This window comes from Wyeomyia smithii, chromosome 2 (genome assembly GCF_029784165.1).
Source record: "Wyeomyia smithii strain HCP4-BCI-WySm-NY-G18 chromosome 2, ASM2978416v1, whole genome shotgun sequence".
Taxonomy (NCBI): Eukaryota; Metazoa; Arthropoda; class Insecta; order Diptera; family Culicidae; genus Wyeomyia; species Wyeomyia smithii.
The window spans coordinates 185,942,961-185,965,229 of record NC_073695.1 but is presented as its reverse complement, the minus strand read 5'-3'; the positions used below and the strand labels follow the sequence as shown (position 1 = coordinate 185,965,229).

At 40.1% G+C, this 22,269-nt stretch overlaps 1 protein-coding gene across 1 annotated transcript; it reads right to left on the bottom strand.

Annotated features, from left to right (window-relative positions):
* Nucleotides 1–15,036: 15,036 nt before the first annotated feature.
* LOC129720267 (uncharacterized) lies at nt 15,037–20,466 on the bottom strand. Its single transcript, XM_055671721.1, has one exon. It carries the CDS (start codon nt 20,464–20,466, stop codon nt 15,037–15,039), a length of 5,430 nt encoding a protein of 1,809 aa, XP_055527696.1.
* Nucleotides 20,467–22,269: the final 1,803 nt, after the last annotated feature.

Here is a 22,269-nt window from a genome sequence, read left to right as displayed (position 1 = left end):
TGATATTAGTCGGGCATCTGCACTCGAAAACTCATTTAATTCAATCACTTACCTCAGAAAACAAAACCCGCGCATTGTTATATACGGCTACAACGGGACTCGTTCAGCAGTCAATCGAGGTTTTTTCATCACCACTTTTTATTTCAATCACTAAACTATAAATTACTCACTACACTAAGAATACTTTAATCTTTGAAATGTTCACTTCAAGTTTCCTAAAACAAGTTTGAATTAGCAGAAATATATGAAATGAATTTCTACAATTCCTAAATCCAACTGTATGTATTGACGTGGGACTACGTCTTTATTTTCTATACTGAGATGCATTCTGTAAAATAGGAAACGCAACTGGCAAATGTTACGTCAGATTTCAAACGATAATAACAGCACAACCACATGATGGATAACAATAACCAATATATTGTTGGATAGATAAAATGTGTAACAAATTTTATAATATGCTAGTCATCATTATTATTTCACTGCTCAACGGTGAAAATTGATAAAAAGTTACAAGGAAATTTACGCGAACAATTGACCAATCACACGCGAGCATTCCTAGCACAGACGATGTGAATGGACACCAACCATTCCCTGTGAAATTCTCTGTATCAATATGAAAAAAAAAAAATGACAGAGTTTCCCCGTCCCAACAGGTCCGTTTAAGTTTGCTTCCATGAACTTAGACTAATTTGAAGTCTCGAAGGTAAAGATTTTTCGAAAAGTCTTGAAACAAGCCTTTTACTTGAACAATTTCTAAACCTGCTGTCAGAGCATAATAAAAACTGATGTCTAGAAAGAAAACATGCTGGTAAAAGCAACAATACCGTACAGTATAATACAGTCAGGTTTTTTTTTACGCGGGGGATACGTACCTCGTAAAAAAAACCGCGTAAAAAACGCGTTAGTTCGAAAATCCGCATAAAAAAAAACCGCGCTAATTCAAAAATCCGCGTTAATTCAAAAATCCGCGTAAAAAAAACACGTTTTTAAAAAATCCGCGTAAAGTAGTTCAGCAGGAGGGGCTTTAAAAAAACCCGAGACACTCTAGAACCAGTATTTAATACAGTATTTAATTGTCCTCTTTGACGGTCATTCCGGATCTTTCGGTGGGCGGAGAGTATTTTTTGGACTATGTCTTTTACTAGATAAACACTTAAACGTTTTTGGTTCCAAACCCACGTTAATTCGGAAATTCGTAAAAATTTTTTTTAATCAGCGCGGTATCCGTAAAAAAAACCGCGTTAATTCAAAAATCCGCGTAAAAAAACCGCGTTAATTCAAAAATCCGCGTAAAAAAACCGCGTTAATTCAAAAATCCGCGTAAAAATAACCTCGTAAAAAAACCGCGTAAAAAAAACCTGACTGTATACTTATTATGTGGAGCAGAGCGCCGCTGGTCTCTCGTCGTCTATCATTGCAGTGGTACACGACTTCTATTTCCGTGAAATCAAGGAAAAACTGCAATGCTGCTGCATTGATAGTGAATAAAAGTTTATCTCATGAATATGATTACCTTAAAAAAAAACCATAAACTACTCAACAAGAATTGAGCATTTTTGCAACGGTCATAAGATTTTTTTTTGCATTTTATTTTCGATATTCACTTAATGATCGTGATCGAAAGAGTAGATTTCTGAAAATACAAATTTATATAAGCATAAGAGCTGCGAATGCTTCTGAATATTTTGTCGATTCACTAGGATCTATTCAGAGTCTTTTTTCACATTTCAACATTGTTAGATGATCTATTTTTGTTTTCAACTTAACAAATAATATTCTTACGTATATTAACTGTCTTCGTAATACAATGAATGTAATTGTTGGCAAATGAAAAAAAAAATACAAAAAAAAACAGAAATTAATCATTTTGAACTTTAATTTCCTTGTAATTGTTGATTGTTATGATTTTTCGCTGGAACTTGTTGATAATTTTCAACTCAACTCATCTTCTTATGTTTCTCTATGAGTGAACCCGAAGCCGTTACATAGGGCTTCGAAATTATTTTCATAATGAGATTTATATAATAAATTTAATTCGATCAGAGTTTAATAAGACAAAAACATGTATTATGATAACGTAAATATTGTTGAATTTGGTTTATGAGGAAATAGAGTTAATTCTAATTCAGACGCATTGCGAAAAATTCTTGGTGCTTCTTTAATAACAACGACACGCTTGTGCCTTGTTAAAGAAATGTTGTTCGCACAAAGAAACATTACACAATATCGTTGAGTGTAATCGAAGTTCTTTCGAGTATTGTTCAATATATTTATAAAAAGAAAATTTATGGGGAGTCTGCATATAAAAAAATACTAAATCACAGAACAAACTAACTGTTGCTGTCTGCAGCTTCTGTAACATTTGTAACTGAAAATCCTTCTAATTACAGTGTTTGTCCTATGTCACCATTTCATACAACCCTAGGGCTGTATACCTTGTAGTATTTTCATCTGTTTTCACTGCGTTGAAGAAAATCAAAAGTTGCCAAATCAGTTTCTGTTAATACGAAAAAATCATACTGAAAATGTTGAATTATTCCGACATAATTGACATAAATCTACAGAATTGTAGTGCTTACCTAGGTTACCAATTTTGCACGTAAACAACTGCAGCGGATATCTAGGTAACCTACTACGACAGGCTGCGGCTACGTTCATTCATGATAATGTGATTCATTCATAATTACTAGTGTGATGAATAAGGGGGTATCGTGAGATGATTCATTGAGCAGTGATTCAAGTTTTGCGATGGATATGGAAGCATTGTGAAATATGGTTTGTTTTACGAAATTCAGGATTAATCCACTTTACTAAATATACAATGCTAAACGATTCCATTAGAGCACGTAAGCATGTTTAGTTTATTTGTTCAATGATTTCGTGGAAAGTTGGTGTTTAATCCGTGCATTCCTCGTGAATACCGGCTTAATGAGATGAATAATGGAGTAGTTCCCCTATTTTGGAAGTGTTTTTTATTCATTTAATTTAGTTTTTGCCTTACGGTGTATAGTTTTTCTGGAAAGACAAAATCACTATACTAAATTACGATTGAAAATTCCCTGACCTACAGAAAACTCCAAAATGGGCTGCGTTCAGTGTTCGCCATTAATGCTCGAGGAAAGTTGGATAGTGAACCCCTTTCCTATCCCACTTGCCAGATTAACTAAAATTATGCGAAAACTGGAGGGTATTTCAGAAAACTTCCATCGGGAAACAACTTGTCTAGCCAGTCTGCATCTTACTGCAAACATTTATAAAGTTCGGTGGTCCACTATAGGTTAATAAAGTAAAGGGGTCCACTATAAGTCAATTTACCCGAAATGTTAGAAATTTTGAGCATTTATTTACGCGTCACAATATTGAAGTTATTGAGAAAAAAATCTTGCGTACGCGTTTTCGGTATATGATAAAAATGTTTAAAAAAATTGGTGTCAATCTGTTGAAAGTTATCTGATAATTGAAAATTACAATAATTTTCATTACCTCATGAACTTCATCATCATTTTTAAACAGTTTATATTCACTACCTCTAATGTGTATAAGTAAGCCTCCGATTTATATAAATTTTAGAATTAATACTTTACAGCGACACTTATTGTTATGATAAGATTAGCCAAACCTGCCTGACCAACACGAAACTTGCTCCGAGAAGTATATTCCTTGTTCTGAAGCTATTTTTACTAGTACCAATTACAGGCCAAATAAGCTTGGTTGCTTTAAATGAACACGAACCATATTTCAACCCCTCAACGGATGAGCCACAGCGGATTTTGCAACGCTCGGCCGCTTCGCATGGCTCATCAACTATTTGGAGCACTTACTCCACGTTATTATTATTACTATTATGGAGCGGAATCACGATTACTATTTCGACACGAGAGGAGGCAAAGAAGAGACATTCAAAGCCGCTTCTTCTTCTAGCGTCGACGACGGGGTGCCGACACTCGCTGATGGCGTCTCGAGGACTTCCTCGTCAAAGTCCACCCATTCCGACGTTCAACAACGTGATACATACCATCCGTACCGCTGGCGACCGCTCACTTGTTGCCACTGCTGCCACCACCAAGAAGAGTAAATGGATCGAGACCAAGACCGGATCACGATGCTCTGAAATTCAAATTAATCACCGTCGCCATCTCGGATATCTCGTGGTCGAGAGTGACTCGTTGTCGAGATACGACGAGTATTTTTGCCCCGAGCCAAACAGAGAGCGCGAGAGGTGGCGATAGCAATAAAAACCAAACTGCAAAGTGACCGTGACGCGCGCCATTTTAATCGCTGCCCGCTGGACAGAACGCGGCGCTCTGATGCTGACAAGGCGCATTGACAGAAACGTGGTATAGGATCAGAAGGTGATAGGAAATACTGAAAAAATATATATCGGAGCTCTTGCAGAACGGACCGAAATCTGGAAGCCATCCAACCGAATCGGTGACAGCCGACAAAGAATAGATTTTGAACGGCAACAAGTTACCACTGCAACAAGATGCTATATTAATTCAACACGATTTGTACGAAATTAATTAACGTAGAAATTTCTCACGACCAATTCGATAGATTGGCCATTCTGGCGCTAGCGATAGTTGATTGGTCAATTGTGTGCGGTGAAGAATTTTGGCACAGTCGTGGACACGATCGCACTGTTAGCCAACCGTGAACAGGAACCGCGAGGGTACGTTGATTGTTTGCTGGGTAATTGATTAGATGGGTAGCGTCATATTTCAACAGATTTCAAAACCAGAGCAGAACTGAATTTAATTGAGATCAAACCGTCGTGATTTTCGACATCCCGTTTGAAAGTTTTTATTGGTATCTGAAGAAGCTCTCTGCTTCCAGTACGCTATTGTGAAAGGATTTCAAACTAACAAGAGAAAAACTAATAAAAAATGGCAAAGTGTGACGAGAAAAAAAATCGGAAACATAAAAAAAAGAAAACGGAAAATGCGAATGGAAAATTGAAATAGCAAAATGACATAGTTAAATTGGCAATCGAGTGAACCAAATAGGAGAGAAAATCGACAATTGGAACAGGAAATAAGGAAAAAATTAATGAAAAATGGAAAAACAGAAAAGATAAATAAATAACAAGAAATGTTGAAGAAAATAGACAGGGCAAATGACAAAAAGATATGTGATGAATAAACTAAAAATATGAAAGGATTAAAGAGATTGAAACGTGAATGTAAAAAAAATATGTAACACAAAAGTAACAAACAAAGGTAAAAAAAGGTAAAGAAAATGAAAAATAGGTTAATGAACAAAAAGGGGAAACCAGAAATGAGAAATGGAAATGATAAGGGAGAAATAGCAAATGAAATCAAAACGGAAGCAGGAAATGGAAACAGGTATGAGAAAAGGAAAAGGGTAAGAGGAAAGAAAAAGGAAATATGAAAGGAAAATGAGAAAGGAAAATTGAAAAGAGAAATTGAAAAAAATATGAAAGAGAAAGGGAAACATAAAGACTGAGAAAAACGATAAATTTTTGAAAACTTTTATAACTGAAGTAGAAAAAGGAAATAGTAAAACTAAATGGTCTAAATGAAAAAAAAAGGCTATGCAACGTCAGCGACGATAGTAAACCCAATAATGAAAACTCGTTCATGGGAATGGGAGAATTAGATACAAAGTAAAACAAAGTTTAGGTGAGTAACATAATAATAAGATGTATCAAAAAGATTTTATTTTCAAAACGCAAACAATAAAGGTTTAAATTTTGTTTAAACATCATGTCAACACCACTTTTTACAATCTGAATGATGAGTTCTGGCTTAGGTTTGAGCTCAACTTCTACGAAACGGTATGAGATAGGTTGAAGTACCAGCGTATCTGCGGCTTGCGGACTACGTATTCGTTTAAAAAGTCGTCCGAGTCCGGCAGTAAGACGCAGCCGTAAAGTGCTTGAGTGTATGTAAGTATGCTATACCGTTCCGCTCTGCCGCATTTTCATGGGAAATGAATTCCGATCTCTCCCTATTTCTATGCGGGTTGGACCTTGCATCAGCGGCTTCCACATGGCTGGCTGACGACTGTTGCTAAAAGTACATACGTCGGTCGTATGGTGCTAACCTCAACATTTCCCGCTGACTGCGCAGCTCAACTGGCGTCCCGATTCGCTGATATCTTCTGGTTTTCTTTACGACATTATTAAGGAAATAGTTTTGTATCGTCATCACAAATGGTCTCGAACAGCGGTATTCACCTCTGTGGTTCACCCTAATGATCATCTCTCTCTCGCTCTGGGATGGTGGCAGTGAAACTATAAGGTTAAGGTTTTTCTTTTGATTGCTGTTCCACATGGGATGCGTGTCTCGGAACGTCTTCACTGCATGTATGAGGGGTAGTGGGTTTTGTGCACATATTTCTGACCCTGCTCTGATGGTGATTTTTTTTTTATGATCGTCCGCGATAAAAGGGCGTTGCTGGTCGGCCCAAGATTAATTATCTCAGAAAAAGGCTGTAAATCGCGTAAACGTCTACCTAGTATGCAAATACGTTCCTCAATCAGGAAGCAATGGTGCAGTTGAGTTTGTTTCCAAGTAAAAGCTAACAGTCAAGTTGAAAGTTCAGACGACTCTGTAAGCAGAATTGTCCGGCTTTTAACCTATTCTTTTTCAAGAGAGGTACAAATAAGCTGCATCGTTATGCAAACTAATTGCTGTTCTAGTTTTAAATCCAATAAACTTGGTCTTTAATTGCCCTTAGGCTAGTTTGCAATGATTTAAACCACATGAGAAATTTCATAAAAAATGTCCCTGTTTTAATTTTTGTTTTTTTTTTCTCAATTCGACAGAAACTTTCCACAGATGATTTTATGGGAAACAGACGTCATTTTGTGCTATTGGTATTTTTTGAGGCGCGACTAATTTGTAAGAGGGGTATGAATAATTACAAATATTTTTAAGCCAGAACGGTTTGTTGGATCAATGTGACTTGACAATGTGATTTTGTCTTTCCGGAAAAACTTCACACTGTGATAAAAAGCTTTATTTAAAAAAAAAATGAGTTTATTTTTGTTCATAAAACACAAATACAAATTTTTGGAGTCAAAGTGGTTTATCGGATCAGTATAGTGTCTTCGCAAAGTTGTAGATATTATTATTTTCTGTAAACGTAATCCGTACACTGTAATAAATATTATTTTTTTTACCAATTATGATATTTTTCGTTCCTATTTTTCCAAGTCCAGTTAACTACTACTGTTTACCTATTGTTTGTTTTTTTTTCTACGTTGTTTGATCTGTCCTACGGTGTATAATTTTTCTGGAAGTACGAAATTACTGTCTACAGCTTTGCCGAAGACGTTGAACCAATCAAACAAATCTTTCTGAATTTAAAATTTTGTTATTATTATTTTGAAAATTTTATCGTTTTTAATTTTAATTTTTCCATGATGAGACAACCCTCAATGTTTAGTTAATCTTTTAATGTCTTTGTATAAAACGATATTTTTGATGCAATTGATTTTAAATTCTGTTTTTTTAATTTTTTTTTGATATTTGATATGATTTTGATACTTATTTAAGAAACACATAAATATTATCTTCAACTTTGTCGAAAGAAAAAATTGACAATCATACACTTACCTATTGTTAACAAAATAAGGTGTTAATTCATAGAAAGAATCTCTTGAATTAATTTTCACTTGACATGCAGGTTCAAACCGCTAATCTATTCTTCAAAAACGCATAATTACAACGTAGTAAGCAAATTTTTAAACGTTTATTTATTAAAAAATAAATTAAAAGTTCGCAAGCTAGGGTAAACTAGCCTATAGTGAACCCCTTTCCTATGGTGGACCACCCGCCAGATTAACTCAATTTATGCGAAAATTCGAGGGATTTTCGGAAAACTACCATCGAAAAACATCTCTCGCAGTCAATCTGCATCACACATATTTATATGCTCCGACATACGTCAAAGAAAATTGAGTTGATCTGACAGGTGGTCCAATATAGGTTTATATAGTAAAGGGGTCCACTATAGTTGAAAACATATAAAGATATAAAGTAAATTAACCTATAGTGGACCCCTTTCCTATAGTGGTCAACTTGCCAGATTAACTCAATTTATGCGAAAACTCAAGAGATTTTCTGAAAACTCCCATCAGAAAACCTTTTATACAGCCAACCTCCGTCAGAATCACTACTAGAAACTTTTATAAAATTTCGATTTATGTTGAAAGAAAGCTAGTTAATCTGACGAGAGGTCTTCTATATGGAAGGGGTCGAGGGCTTCTTAAGAAAATGGTCATCGGGAGACATCTCATCAGGCCAATCTGTATTAGAATCCCGAGAAATATTCATAAATTCATGTTAGGAGAAATTGAGTTAATCCGACGAGTGGTTTACTCAGGAAAAGGGGTCCAATATAAGTAAATTTACCCCAAATTCCAACTTATATCAAGAGAACAGAGAACAGCGAATATTTCTCATAATTTCGATGCAGATTGGCTGGATAAAGTTTCCCGATGAAAGTTTTTTGAAAATCCCTCGAGTTTTCACAAAAATTGAGTTAATCTGGCGAGTGGTCCACTAATTAAAAGGTGTCCACTATAGGTTAATTTACCCTATTTTCTTCAGTTTCAAGGGTCAATAATCTTTTGTTTCGTTCTAAAGGAGAACATGAGAACATTCCGTTCAAGAAGAACGTTATTGATTATTCGAAATACATAGCAAGGTAAATCCGGAACCATGTGTTTCTCCCAAACCTTAAGAGCCAGTTCGCGAGAACCGTAACCACCTTTACAAGAAAGATTAAAAGGACTGAAACTTTTAGGGTTTGTTTATCTATATAATAGAACAATGCTTTGCATATTGTTAGATATTTTGAAAAGAGGTAAGTGGGGTAAAAGTGGGGTCATTTTTTCTAGTAAATAAACGTTGATTAATAAGAACAATCGAATTTTGCGCTATTTTCGCGGCAGCGTATACCATTGGTATCCACTGTCCCTGCATTAGCTGGCCCAGCTGCTATCGTTGCTGGAATCCGCTGCAACTAGTGCGCTATCTATTGCTACGCCACAGCTGTGGCCGCTTTCCGCCATCGCTGGTATCCACTGCACTGCTAGTGCTGCTGCTAAGGGAGGATAACTGCTGTTGTCGCTGTCTAGAACTATTATGCGCGGCTTCTACTGAAACAGGCTCTTACATAGGTTTAATAGCATGTTTTAATTTGCAAGGTATATGATTCTGTCGACCGTGCTTGGGAAGCAATCATATAACGACCAATCAGAGGTCGAAATTTTCGTTTTGACAAGGCTTAACTATTTTCAATAGTACAATAGTGTGAATAATAAAATTACAATTGTCTTCTTTGCGCCATTATAAAGATGCGTGAGAAAATCCAATTTTTCGATAACATGTTTTGACCATCACATGGAACCCATTGTGCGAGAAGCGAAGCTCCGTTTTGTGTCGTTTTGTGTTCTTCCATTGGGCTATAATTTTCTGGTTATGTTCGTTTATGCACTAATGCAATAGTTTGCAGAATTTGAGGTTTTTGGGAAAGGGGTTAGTGGGGTAAACGGGCTCTTCAAAATCTTGTATTTAGAAACTGCTCAAATCGTAAAATAATTACTCTCGGCTTACTGTTGAAGTTACACGATGGAATGAGAGATTATTTTTGGAGCCAACAAGAGAATAAACGAATGTCAACAAAGCCACGCGATACTTTTTGTTAAGCTTTTTTCAATGTGTCCTTTGAAAAATTGAATTATCAAAGAGTCGAATGTAGTTTGAAACCGAATAAACTCTGTATTTCATCATCCATTTTTTTTCTGAATTATGCTGGAGAAAACCGGGAAAAAAGTTTCACCGGAAGATGCTCATAAAGGAATGAGGTCAAAAGTAAACCCTTCTATGGGAAATTGGCAATTCAAACCGAAAATGTATTTATCGGTAGGATAAATAAAATCGATATTTGCACGCTGTTCTTCGTTATATACGCAAAATAAGCTTGAGCTAATACAAGTTAGTAAAGATGAAGCATTGATGAATGTACAAGAACATCATGAATATTGGTTGGTAATAATAAATCAATCTATTCTCAAACATTGATTTTCATAAGGTTTTTTTGCTGATACCAGAGCAACAGGAAAAAATGCATTCTCGGAAAATGCATTGAGTGCAATTACTAATATGATCGATGAGTGGTTAGATGATGATAATGGTTAGATGATGATTTGTTTATAAACTACATTCGATCCTTTGGTTAATAAATTATTCAAAGGACATATTTAAATAAAAAGCTCAACAAAAAGTATCGCATGGCTTTTTAGGCATTCATTATACTTCTGTCAGCTCCAAAAATAACCTCTCATTTCATCGTGTAACTACGGGAATAAACCGAGAGTAAATATTTTACGATTTGAGCAACGAACAACGACACAAAATGGAGCTTCGCTTCTCGCACAATGGGTTCCAATCAACTTTTGACGTGCTTTTTTTACCTCACTTACCTCTTTTCAAAAAATCTGACATTATGCAAAACATTGTTCTATTATATAGATAAACAAACCCTGGAAAGTTCAGTCCGATCGGAGAACCTCGAAACAAGACCTAGTTGCGGTCTTCGCGAACTGGCTCTTAAAATGACAGAATTGAGCCACCTGAGGTTGGAACAAACAAGATAAATTTGGATTCAAGTGTTTCGTCCTATTAAGCAACAACTAGGGTAATAGTTGATCTCTCGTCAAATTAACTAAATTTTGTCTAAACATTAAATAAGAGCTTATAAAAGTTTCCCGTGATTCTGATGTAGGTTGGCTGGCTAAGATGTTTTCAGATGCAAGCTTTCTGAAAATTCCTCGAGTTTTCGCAAAAATTGAGTTAATCAGACGAGTGGTCCTCTAAAGAAAAGGGGTCCGGTTATTTTATCCTAGTAGTTTTTCTAGTTGGTTGTAACCCTTGGTTCCGAGTTTATCTTGTCTTTTTCAGAGTCAGGTGAATTTCTTTTGTCAATTTAAGGCTTGGAAGAAACACACGGTTCCGAATATACCTTGCCAGCTATGTATTTCAAATAATCAATAATGTTCTCGTTGAACGGAAATAGGCCATGTTCTCCTCTGGATTGAAATTTAGGCAGTCTACTGCAAAATTTCACTAAACTGATTCAAACTAATTACTCATTTCACTTTTATGCCGACAGATCGTTGAGATCCTTTGCCAAATCCAGAATACGCCTCCACAAAACTCGGTCTTGGGCGGTTCGTCTTCAGTTTCTCCTTACACTCTCCGGCATCCTCGTCGACAGTACAATCCAGCGCCTCAAAGTCGTCGGCCTCTATCCGGTTTTCTGCTAAATACTATCTTTGCCGGTAGCTTATCCGTTATCCGTGCCAATATCAGCGTGTTTGTATACTTCGTATTGATCGCAGGATTCTATGCTCGAAGACCCCAAGCGCTCGTCGATCGGCCTCTCTCCACGTCCACGAGTTATGTCCGTAGAACCGGGAGCATCAGAGTCCTACAGAGCGCAAATTTCGTACGGATTTGTAGGCTATGGGCTACAGACCTAAGCTGGCTATGCAATTCACGGCTCACCTCGTTGTCATATGTCACGAGAGTACCAAAATAAACAAATTTGTCGACCAAAAACCGAAATTATCCCCATCCATCTCCACCACAGCACCAACATCCGCAGAACTACTACGCTTTCTGCCAGCCACCCTGTACTTCGTTTTGGCAGTATTTATGACGAGTCCAATTCTCGCAGCTTCCCTTTTGAGAGCTGTAAAATCCTCGGTTAACACCAATTATATCAATGTCGTCCGCGAAACCCAGAAGCATGTGAGACTTCGTGATGTTGGTGCCGCTTCTCTGCACACCTGCCCTTCGTATTGCACCTTCTAAAGCTATGTTGAATAGCAAGTTCGAGAGCCTGTCACCTTGCTTCAGACCGCCTAACGTAACAAACGCGTCCGAAAATTCGCCCGCTGTCCTGGTGAACCATCAAGCGTCGCACGTAACAGTTCAATTAGGCGTCGTACACAAATTACGTAACGCATGAAGGGAGGGGAGGGGGGTTGAGTCAGCGTTACTTATTGTTACGTGGGGTGGAGGGGGGGTAGTTGAGACAGTTACGTAACTGTGATGTTCGCTCGAAATTGAAAATTCCGGAGGGGGGTCAGGCTGATCAGCGTTACATAATTTTTGGGAGGGGAGTCATGTCGATCGTTACCTATCGTTACATAGGGGAGGGGGGGAAGGGGTCTGAAATATAGATTTTAGCGTTACGTAATTTGTGTACGACGCCTTAGTTCTGTTGAAAAACCATGTTCAAGCATTATTTGCCACAGCTCGTTGAGTTTCATTGTATCGTACGCCGCCTTAAAGTCTATAAACAGATGGTTTATCTGCAAGTTGTGTTCTCGAAACTTGTCGAGGATCTGTCTCAAGGTGAACACCTGATCCGTTGTAGATCGTCCCGCTAGAAAACCGCATTGGTATTCTCCAACAAAGGCTTCCTGCAACGGCCTCAGTCGCTTGAACAGGATACGAGAGAAATTTTTTTTAAGTGGAATTGAGGAGGATTATGCCTCGATAATTACTAGTCGAGTCTATGTCCCTTTTCGTAGATACGGCTTATGAGTCCTTCCAACCAGTCCGTAGGTAGTTGTTCCTCAGACCATACCCTTAGAATAATCTGGTGAATTGCACTGAAAAGTCCTTCCCAGCGGCTTTGTAGTTCTTCAGCTCTTTGCAAGCATTCTTCACATCGTCCATTATTGATGGGTCCACAGCTGGTCCGTCCTCACCGTTTTTATACTGTTTCCCTCGACGACTCTCCTACCTTCCTCACCGTTCAACACCACTTCGAAATGTTGCTTGCAACGCCTGGCCACTTGCGATTAATCAGTAATCAGGTTCCCCTCCCTGTCATTAGACGTGGCAGATACTGGCACGGTCCGGTTCCTGATTCCGTTAATCATTCTATAGAAGCTCCTCGTATTGTGCCTGGTGAAGCAATTTTCCGTCTCTGTGAGGACGCGATTGTAGTGTTGACGTTTCTTACGGCGGTAAAGCCTCCTTTCGGCAGCTCTTGCCTCCCGGTATGTCTCCCGCATCTGACGCATCACACGATTAACTGCTAGTAACGTGTTCAGGACCACTTCAGCTGGTTCACCGATCCGTCTATCAACATTCCGAACAGCACCTTCTTCCGCTGATAACCTATGCATGTCCAGACGAATCTTTCTCGTCGATCTCGACTTAAATACGTTGTACAGCCGGGCGCGAATCTTGCCTGCCACGAGATAGTGATCCGAGTCGATGTTTGGTCCTCGAAAGAACCGCACATCTATGAAGTCTGTAAAGTGCCGGCCGTCGATCAGTATGTGGTTGATCTGGGAGCAGGCCTCTCCATTGGGGTGTCTCCAGGGGTGGGTACTAAAGATGGCCATTCCACTGGTTGCGGTGAAGTTCACTAACCTCAAGCCGTTGTCGTTGGTGGTAGATTGAAGGCTTTCCCTACCAATAAAGGGACGAAAGAACTCCACTCGTCCTACTTGTGCCTTCATATCTCCGATGACGATCTTAATGTTGTGTTGTGGGCACTCTCCATACGTTTTCCTTACATCGTCGGTTTTATTGTCTGTCGGCACGTACACGTTGATAAGGATGTAATTGAAGCATCTGTCATTGATCCTCCATACGCATAGATCATTAATAGGCCTCCACCTTCACGCTTCATAACTCAGAATTTATGAATATATCTTGTTATTTTGGTGCAGATTGGCTGGATAAGATACTTTCCGATGAAAGTTTTCTAAAAATCCTTTCGTATAAATTGAGTTATTCTGGAGGGTGGTCCACTATAGGAGAGGAGTCCACTATAGGCCAATTCATCCTAATTGAAATAAAAAGGTATTGGAAAAAACTACCTTGGATGGACCACGTCTTTTGGTGGACCACTTTAAAATTAACTCAATTGGGAAACGTCTTATCCAGCTAATTTGCATCCAAAATAAGGGATTATTAAGCTATAGTGGACCCTTTTCTATAGTGAACCACCCGCCGGAGTAATTCAGTTTATGCGAAAACTCGAGAGATATTCAGAAAACTTTCACCAGGTAACATCTTATCCACCCAATCTGCACCAGAATTACGAGAAACATTCATAAACTCTGAGTTATGTTAAGAATGATTGAGCCAATCTGACAAGTAATCCACTATTAAAGAGAGAGCCCACTGCAAGTTAATTTGCCCTATATCAAAGGAATAAATTTTTTTCCAGGTTGGTCCACTATAGAAAGTGGTCCATTCAAGGGCATATGCGTAGAAGAGTTTTTTCCATCAAATGTGGCCCTCTATCGGCCTCTGAAATATTCCAATCACTCTGTATTACATATTATTGATGTAGTGCTTTTAGTTGGTCTTCGAGTCCCGGAGAAACTGTTAGTGTCAGTACGATCATTGTGCTAGCCCCGCAATTGTCCTGTACATTAAACAGTTGGCTGCGAAGTCAGAAACAGAAGGTCATGTTTCGAATCGAAATGCAGCACAAAGGTTTTGCTTGTTTATATTATTGATATTTTTGAAATTTTTGACATTTTTGACATTTTTGGCATTTTCAACATTTTTCACACTTCTCTTATATTTGATAATTTTGGCATTTTAATATTTTTACAGCTTGGACTTTTTTTATATTTTCTAGTTGTTCCACATCAATGGACCATAAGACGTGGGTTAGAAACGTGAAACCCGTGACACTCAAAGTTTGTTCACGATTCCCTGGCCGGATTAGTTTAGAGTGGACTGTATACGGTTGATCGATCGATGGAATACACGTGATTAACACTTAGCAAACTATCTTTATTAACTTTAAATTTAAATTTGATCGCGCGAACTACGAACTGAACACTTCAATGGTCGTACATAGAATGAATGGGAATAGCATCGATGAATCGGTGCTCACCCATCAAGCTGCTAGGTAGAGAGGGATGTATGTACTCAATTTGCCTTGTCTATGTATTCGCGTTCTTATTGTTGCTGTCGTGACGGATGGAACATTCTCCCCCCGGGTTGAAACTTCGTATCAACAAAGGACCGGGGCAGAGCAGACGTTGTCCTCGATTGGAATTATCGAGACCTTGTTGATTGGACGACGGTATGTTGCTCCGTTGGAAAATACGTCAATGGCTCGCACTAAGCCGTCGTCACCAGGATACACTCCGGTGATTCTGCCCAGTTTCCAGCTGAGCGGAGGTTGCGTCTTATCGTGGAGAAGAACGACCATGCCAGGTCGAACGTTCGACGTTGCTCTGGTATTCTTCTTACGTGGTTGGAGAGAATTAAGGTAGTCCCTTGACCACGCTCGCCAAAAATGCTCACGCATGAGCTGGAGGTGTTGCCATCTATCGAGTCGGTTCACCTTGGTGTCTTCTAAAGATGGCTCAGCTGGTGCAGACAACGGTCGACCTATGAGGTAATGAGCTGGTGTTATTACCTGTGGATCGGCAGGATCGTTGGACAAACTGAACAACGGACGAGAATTTAAAATGGCTTCTATTTCGGCTAGAATGGTTGCCATTTCTTCGTAAGTGAGGTTTGCATTCCCTACGACTCGCTTCAGGTGAGTTTTCATCGCCTTGACCGCCGCTTCCCAGAGACCACCGAACTCTGGTGCGTCTGGTGGGATGAAATGCCACTGTATCTCGCGTACTTCACAAAACTGCTGGATTTTCTTCACCTCTTGTTGATTCTGAAACTGTCGGTACAACTCGTGCAGTTGGTTGCTTGCTCCATGAAAGTTGGTCGCATTGTCAGAGTGAATTTGCTGCACCATTCCTCTCCGACTAATGAACCGTTTCAAAGACGCCAAGAAGGCATCCGTTGTTAAGTCGGACACAATCTCTAAATGTACAGCCTTTGTCGCCATACATACGTAAACTGCGACGTAGGACTTAACAAGCTTCGGACGATAAGAACCTTGCCTCACCATGAATGGACCGGCATAATCGACGCCAGTAACTGCGAACGGTGGTGATGGCACAATTCTCGAGGTAGGGAGATTTCCCATTAGCTGTTTGGTTTCAACGGGTTTTGTTCGGAAACATGTAACGCACGATCGTGTTACTTGTCGCACAGTTGATTTAGCATTTAAAAGCCAGTACCTTTGACGAATGATGCTGATCAAACCGGCCTGGCCGACGTGAAGATGCTCCATATGCAAAGTTCTAATGAGTTTTTTCGTTACAGGATCTTTATCGGGAAGTATTAACTGATGTTTTGCAGCAAACGGCAGTACTGAGCGATCTAATCGCCCTCCAACTCGTAGTAAACCGTTTTCATACACTGGACGCAGGTTACCAAGACGCTTGCATGTTTGGTTGGAAATCACTCGCTTAATTTCGTCCCCAAGATGTGCTTGTTGAATCGCCTTGACGATTGCTTCGGATGCTTGACGTAGTTCTTCGATGGAAAGATGTACTTGCTTCACACGATTAGACTTTGGCCGTTTGCAATTTCGAATAAACCGTAGAACGTAGCACATGGTGCGCTGGATTTTCCGAAAAGAACTGAATTTTCCGAAGAATGGAAACGAATCGTGAGCTGACATGGTTATGACGTGGACTTTTAGTTCGGGAAGATTCTCCAAAATCTCTTCGGTGTCTTCAACGTCATATTCTACTTCACACAGGAACCTTGGACCGCTCCACCAGAGAATATTTTGTTTTAAATCTTCTGGCAGCTTTCCTCGAGAAACGATATCGGCGGGATTATTGGCCGAGCAAACATAACTCCATCGATACTCATTAGTATCCTTTCGTATCAAAGCAATCCGATTCCTTACGAACGTCTGAAGTTGATCTAACGGTTTCTTCAGCCATGCCAGAACAATGGTGCTGTCCGACCAGAGAACAACTTCTCGAAAGTTCATTCGAAGCGCGGGAACGACCTGGCTGATCAATTTCGAAAGCAGCTGAGCGGCACAGAGCTCTTTACGAGGAATGGAGACATCGTCTAATGGGGCAACCTTTGACTTGCTGCATAGAAGACGTAGGTTGGCGGATCCATTGGTGAAAATACTTCTCAAGTAGACGCATGCACCGTACGCCACGTTCGATGCATCGGAAAAACCATGCAACTCATATGCAATCGCATTCGGGAACATAACACACCTTGGAACGTGAATGCGTCCAAGGTCTGGAAGGGATGCGCGCAGAGTAGCCCAATTTTCGCGGATGGTTTCGTCGATGGGATCGTCCCATCCAGCTGATATTTTCCAAAGCTGCTGTACCAAGAGTTTGGCCATGACAATTACTGGTGCAAACAGTCCGAGTGGATCGAACAATTTTGCCACCTCGGAATAAATCATTCGTTTCGTGGCTAGCTCATCATCCGGAAAAGAACATTTCGGCGGATTGGCTATCATGAGGACGTCGCCGTCAGGATCCCACAACAATCCAAGCACCTTTATTACTTCATTTGCTCCGTACTCATGAAAAGGAACCTTCCTTTCTCGGTCGGCTGGTGGAATGTGCTCTAGAAACTCTGCCGAATTGGAGCACCATTTGTGAATATGGAAACCACCTCTGGTTAGCAGTTCTTTTAATTGACGTTGGCTTTCGAGAGCTTCTTCCAACGTGTTAGCGCCAGAAAGCGCATCGTCAACGTAAAAGTCCTCAGTCAAGATTCGAGAGCCGATGGGAAACTCGGAACCTTCTTCCTTGGCAAGTTGTACCAAACACCTTGTTGCTTGGTATGGCGCACAAGCTGTTCCGTAAGTAACGGTATTAAGCTCGAGAACCCTTAATGGATGTGACGGGTCGGACCTCCAAAAGCATCGAAGGAATCGGCGTTCTTCCGGCGCAACGAACACTTGCCGGTACATTTTTTCTATTACGCTTGAAAATGCATAAGCGTACTTACGGAATCGCAGCGTAATAGAGAATATGCCATTCTGTACAACTGGTCCTACTTGAAGAACCTCATTGAGCGATAGTTTTGATGGGTCCATTTTGGCACTAGCATCGAATACGACGCGGCACTTCGTGGTTGAGCTTGACGGTCGTAATACTGCATGATGCGGCAGATAGTACGTATCCATATTACCTGGATCCTCAGCTTCCTTAACTTCTCTGCAATGGCCGAGGTCTTCATACTCCCTTATGAAATCGTTGTATTGCTGCCTCAGCTCGGGATTACGCTCCAATCGTTTTTCTAACATAAGGAATCGCTTGAGTGCCAAAGAACGGCAATTATCCAACCGGTTGAGGTTTTCTTTAAACGGTAGTTTTACAACAAACCTACCCGTTGCATCGCGCTTGTACGTCGACAGGAAATGGGCTTCACAGGACAGCTGTTCGGATGAAAATGGAGATGCGTTTGGTACTTCCTCCACCTTCCAAAATTGATGCATCATTTCCTCGATGGAATCGATCGAAGCATGGTTGACGTGTTGAATAGCCGCATTCGAAATGTACGGCTCGTTTATTACTCCAGCTACCACCCATCCAAGATGAGTTTCTCGAAGTTGTGGTAAATTGTCACCAAGACTTATTTGATCGGGCTTAAGAAGATCAAAGAACAATTCTCCCCCGATTAACATGTCAACCTTTTCTGGCTGGAAGAAATGTGGATCGGCGAGTTGAATGCCTTCAGGAAGTTCCCAGGAGCTGAAATCAATCGTTCGGTTAGGAATAGTTCCAGTTACCTTGGTTGTAACCAGACACTCGATGTTGGCTTGAAAGTCTCCGTAGCTCGATTGGAATTTAACGAACACCTTATCACGAGCTAGACTTCTCAGGGCATTGATTCCAGTGATTGATACATTTGCTGGCATTCTAGAACAACCGAGGCGGGTTGCCATTTTCTCGGTGACAAAGTTAACTTGAGACCCACTGTCAAGTAGGACTCGACAAGGGTGGGACTGGTTATGTTCATCAATGGCTTGAACGACAGCAGTCAACAGCAAGACGGTCTTTGATGTTGAAACGTGATTGCTTGAGCATGTAGTGGATACTGGTTTATCCACCACCGAAACAGAAGGTTGAACAACAGTTGGTTGATTATTCGCGACAGGTTGCTTTGGCGCGGCAATGCCGGCCTTTGAATCCTGACTGCTGTTCCTTTCAGCATCATCGTGGAGAATGGTGTGATGTTTGCGGCTGCATTTTCGACACGTGTTGTTAGACGTGCACTGTTTGGACTGATGTCCCTTCCGGAGGCAGTTGAAGCACAAACCCTTTGCTCGAACCTTTTCTGCCCTTTGAGTTGCTGTCAGCTGCTTGAATTCCTCACATTGGAAGTTAAGATGTGAACCTCCACAAAAGTGGCAGGAACCTGAAGACTTGCTGGAACTTGAAGTAACTGCGTTAGTCTTGAGCGATGGCATTTTGTTGTTGACTGGTGGAAACTTTGATTTTACGGCGGTTCGTTGGGAGAAAGCTTGCGACGATTCACACTGCTCCAGCACTTGACAACTGGTTTTGAGAAAGGAGATTGTTTGTTCGTATTTCGGGAGCACACCTCTTTGCTGGATACGTTCCCAAGCCATGCGGGTCGAATTATCCAAGGCACTGACGATAAGATGCACCACGATGTGCTCGGAGATACCCGTTAACTGTTGTTTTTGGTACCGTAGGCCTTCAACATGACCGGTTGCTTCAGTTAGCAAGCCATCCAATTCTTTGAATGTTGCTTGAGACATTTTTCTTAGGGTAAGCAATCCTTGAATGTGTGACTCAACGATTACACGTGTGTTTTCGTAACGGTCTGTTAGCACCTTCCACGCTTGCTTATAATTACCCTCGTTGATTATTTTTGCATCTAATATACCTGCTGCGGATCCAATCAATGCTTTGTCTAGGTGGTACAGTTTTAATGACTCTGAGTCCCTGGACTGTGCCATCAGGTCTTGGAAAATCGCCTTGAATTTTGGCCAATTAGCATAATTACCGTCAAATGTAGGAATAGGTGCTTTCAACGGCTGCTGCTGAATAATAACCTGTGGGGAAACAGATGACCTCACGGTTTGCATTTGAGTAGCAGCATTGATTCTTTCCTGGATGTGATTCGACAACTCGGTATGACGATCCTCAAAAGTGCAGTAAATTTCATCTTGCTCATCCGATGCTTCATCAGGAATCAAGGCCATGATTTCACTATGGAAGTGGCTAAACTCGCTGTAGATTACAACTAGTTTCTTCTCCGCGCACTGCAACTGGGCTAACGTCATACTACTCTGCGTCTGCAAAGTCAACTGAATCCTCACTAGCTTCTGTTCGATTTGTCCTCTCTGCCGGAACAAGCCCTTCAATTTTCGCATCGACTCCAGCTCCATTCCCTCCTCCCAATTGAATCCGTGAAATGAAGCGGACGAATTGGACCTTGAATGTTGTCCGGTTGGAGTATTACTGTTTCGGCTTCGACTCAGAAATGGAACATTCTGACCTTCTTGCAGTTGGTCCACTTGGTTTTGATTTTCTAGCATATTTCTTACTGGTGAATGTTCTAGCGGCATTTCGAAACTTCTCACTTTACTACTTTTTTGTTCGATGGTCTTTTCTCACACAGTGTTCGTATCGAGACTCTCTTTCACACAAAAACGGCAACGTAGCACACGCGCAGCAAAACGTCCTTGAACACGTTCTCGCTTGTATCGACTCGCAATTTCACCTCGCGACGCGCACGCGACGACTGTACTTCGCGACGGCTGTACTTTTCGATCTGCTGTTTTATCACGTGTTCTTGGAATGATTCCTTCTTGGAAGGAAACCTTATATGAACTGGATACCGATCCTTTGAGTCACTTTTCATTCACTGTGCTATGATCCGGCTCGAAGGACCAATTTATGTTCCACATCAATGGACCATAAGACGTGGGTTAGAAACGTGAAACCCGTGACACTCAAAGTTTGTTCACGATTCCCTGGCCGGATTAGTTTAGAGTGGACTGTATACGGTTGATCGATCGATGGAATACACGTGATTAACACTTAGCAAACTATCTTTATTAACTTTAAATTTAAATTTGATCGCGCGAACTACGAACTGAACACTTCAATGGTCGTACATAGAATGAATGGGAATAACATCGATGAATCGGTGCTCACCCATCAAGCTGCTAGGTAGAGAGGGATGTATGTACTCAATTTGCCTTGTCTATGTATTCGCGTTCTTATTGTTGCTGTCGTGACGGATGGAACACTAGTACATTGGATTTTTTTGCATTTTCTTGAAAGTTGATGCCGATCTGGTATTTTATGGTTAGAATGGTCATAAGAGTATCATATTGCCTCAAACTTTCAGTTCTACTTGGTAGCATTTAATATAGAAATATATATATTTGATGCGACTCTTTTACAATTCAGTCATACCAAGTTTTGTCACAACATGCCTTTGAATGAATCGGTGAATAAATCTTAACCTCTGTGGTTTATATTACTTTTTTCTATAATATTTATATCGTTATGGAAATAAAGAATCATAGCACTGCTTCATATAAAAATGACAAGGCGAAACTAAATCTACGTATACAACTTAATCGAACGGAACAAAAAAATAACGAAATAATGTTAAGGTCATGTATTTCTGATGATAGAATTTCTATCGTGATCGCCAGGAAGAATCATGATCGGTCCTAAAAATGTATTGCGATCGGATCAGTCATTTTATTTTCTAGTTTTTCTAGATACACAACTTAGTTGTATAAAACTCTTCAAAACATTTCAAAATGGGAAATCCTGAAGGAAAAAGTTTTCATAATAAGAACTATGTCATGAATAATTGTACGTGAAATCCATCATTATATCAAGCACAGGCAAAGTGAAGCGGTGAAGTCTCAGAAGTAAAGTGGTCCGAACATGATGCAATTTTTGTACGATCTTGTTACGAAATAGACGGTTCCACCAATAATTTTAGTTTTAAAGCAAATATTGCACAAAAAAGTGGTTCTACATGATTTATAAATGCTATTGAAGCATTTTACTTTTACTTGATATTTGAATCATTGATTCAATTATTACTAGCATAATAGCAATCAAAAATCATCCCGCGTCGAACACTCGACAGAAACGGACGTGCAAAGTGGTCGTTCTATTACAATCCGGTCCGTGTGTACGAATAGCCAAACAAAAGAGTGTATTATTCGCGCTAAAGGCCAACTAGATTGTGAGTTGTGTCGCTACGTTCTGTACCCGGCTCGCAACTTTGGCTGTATTGGTGCAAAATACCAGCTGCAGTTTTGATCTGTGCACAGTGAATAGATCTTTCTAATTCAAGGCCATCAGTTTACAGTCGAGTCGTGTCGCTGTGCTGAGTGATC

Excerpts from the sequence above, each read along its gene's own strand:
- LOC129720267 (XM_055671721.1), bottom strand. The coding sequence starts at position 20,466 with ATGCCGCTAGAACATTCACCAGTAAGAAATATGCTAGAAAATCAAAAC.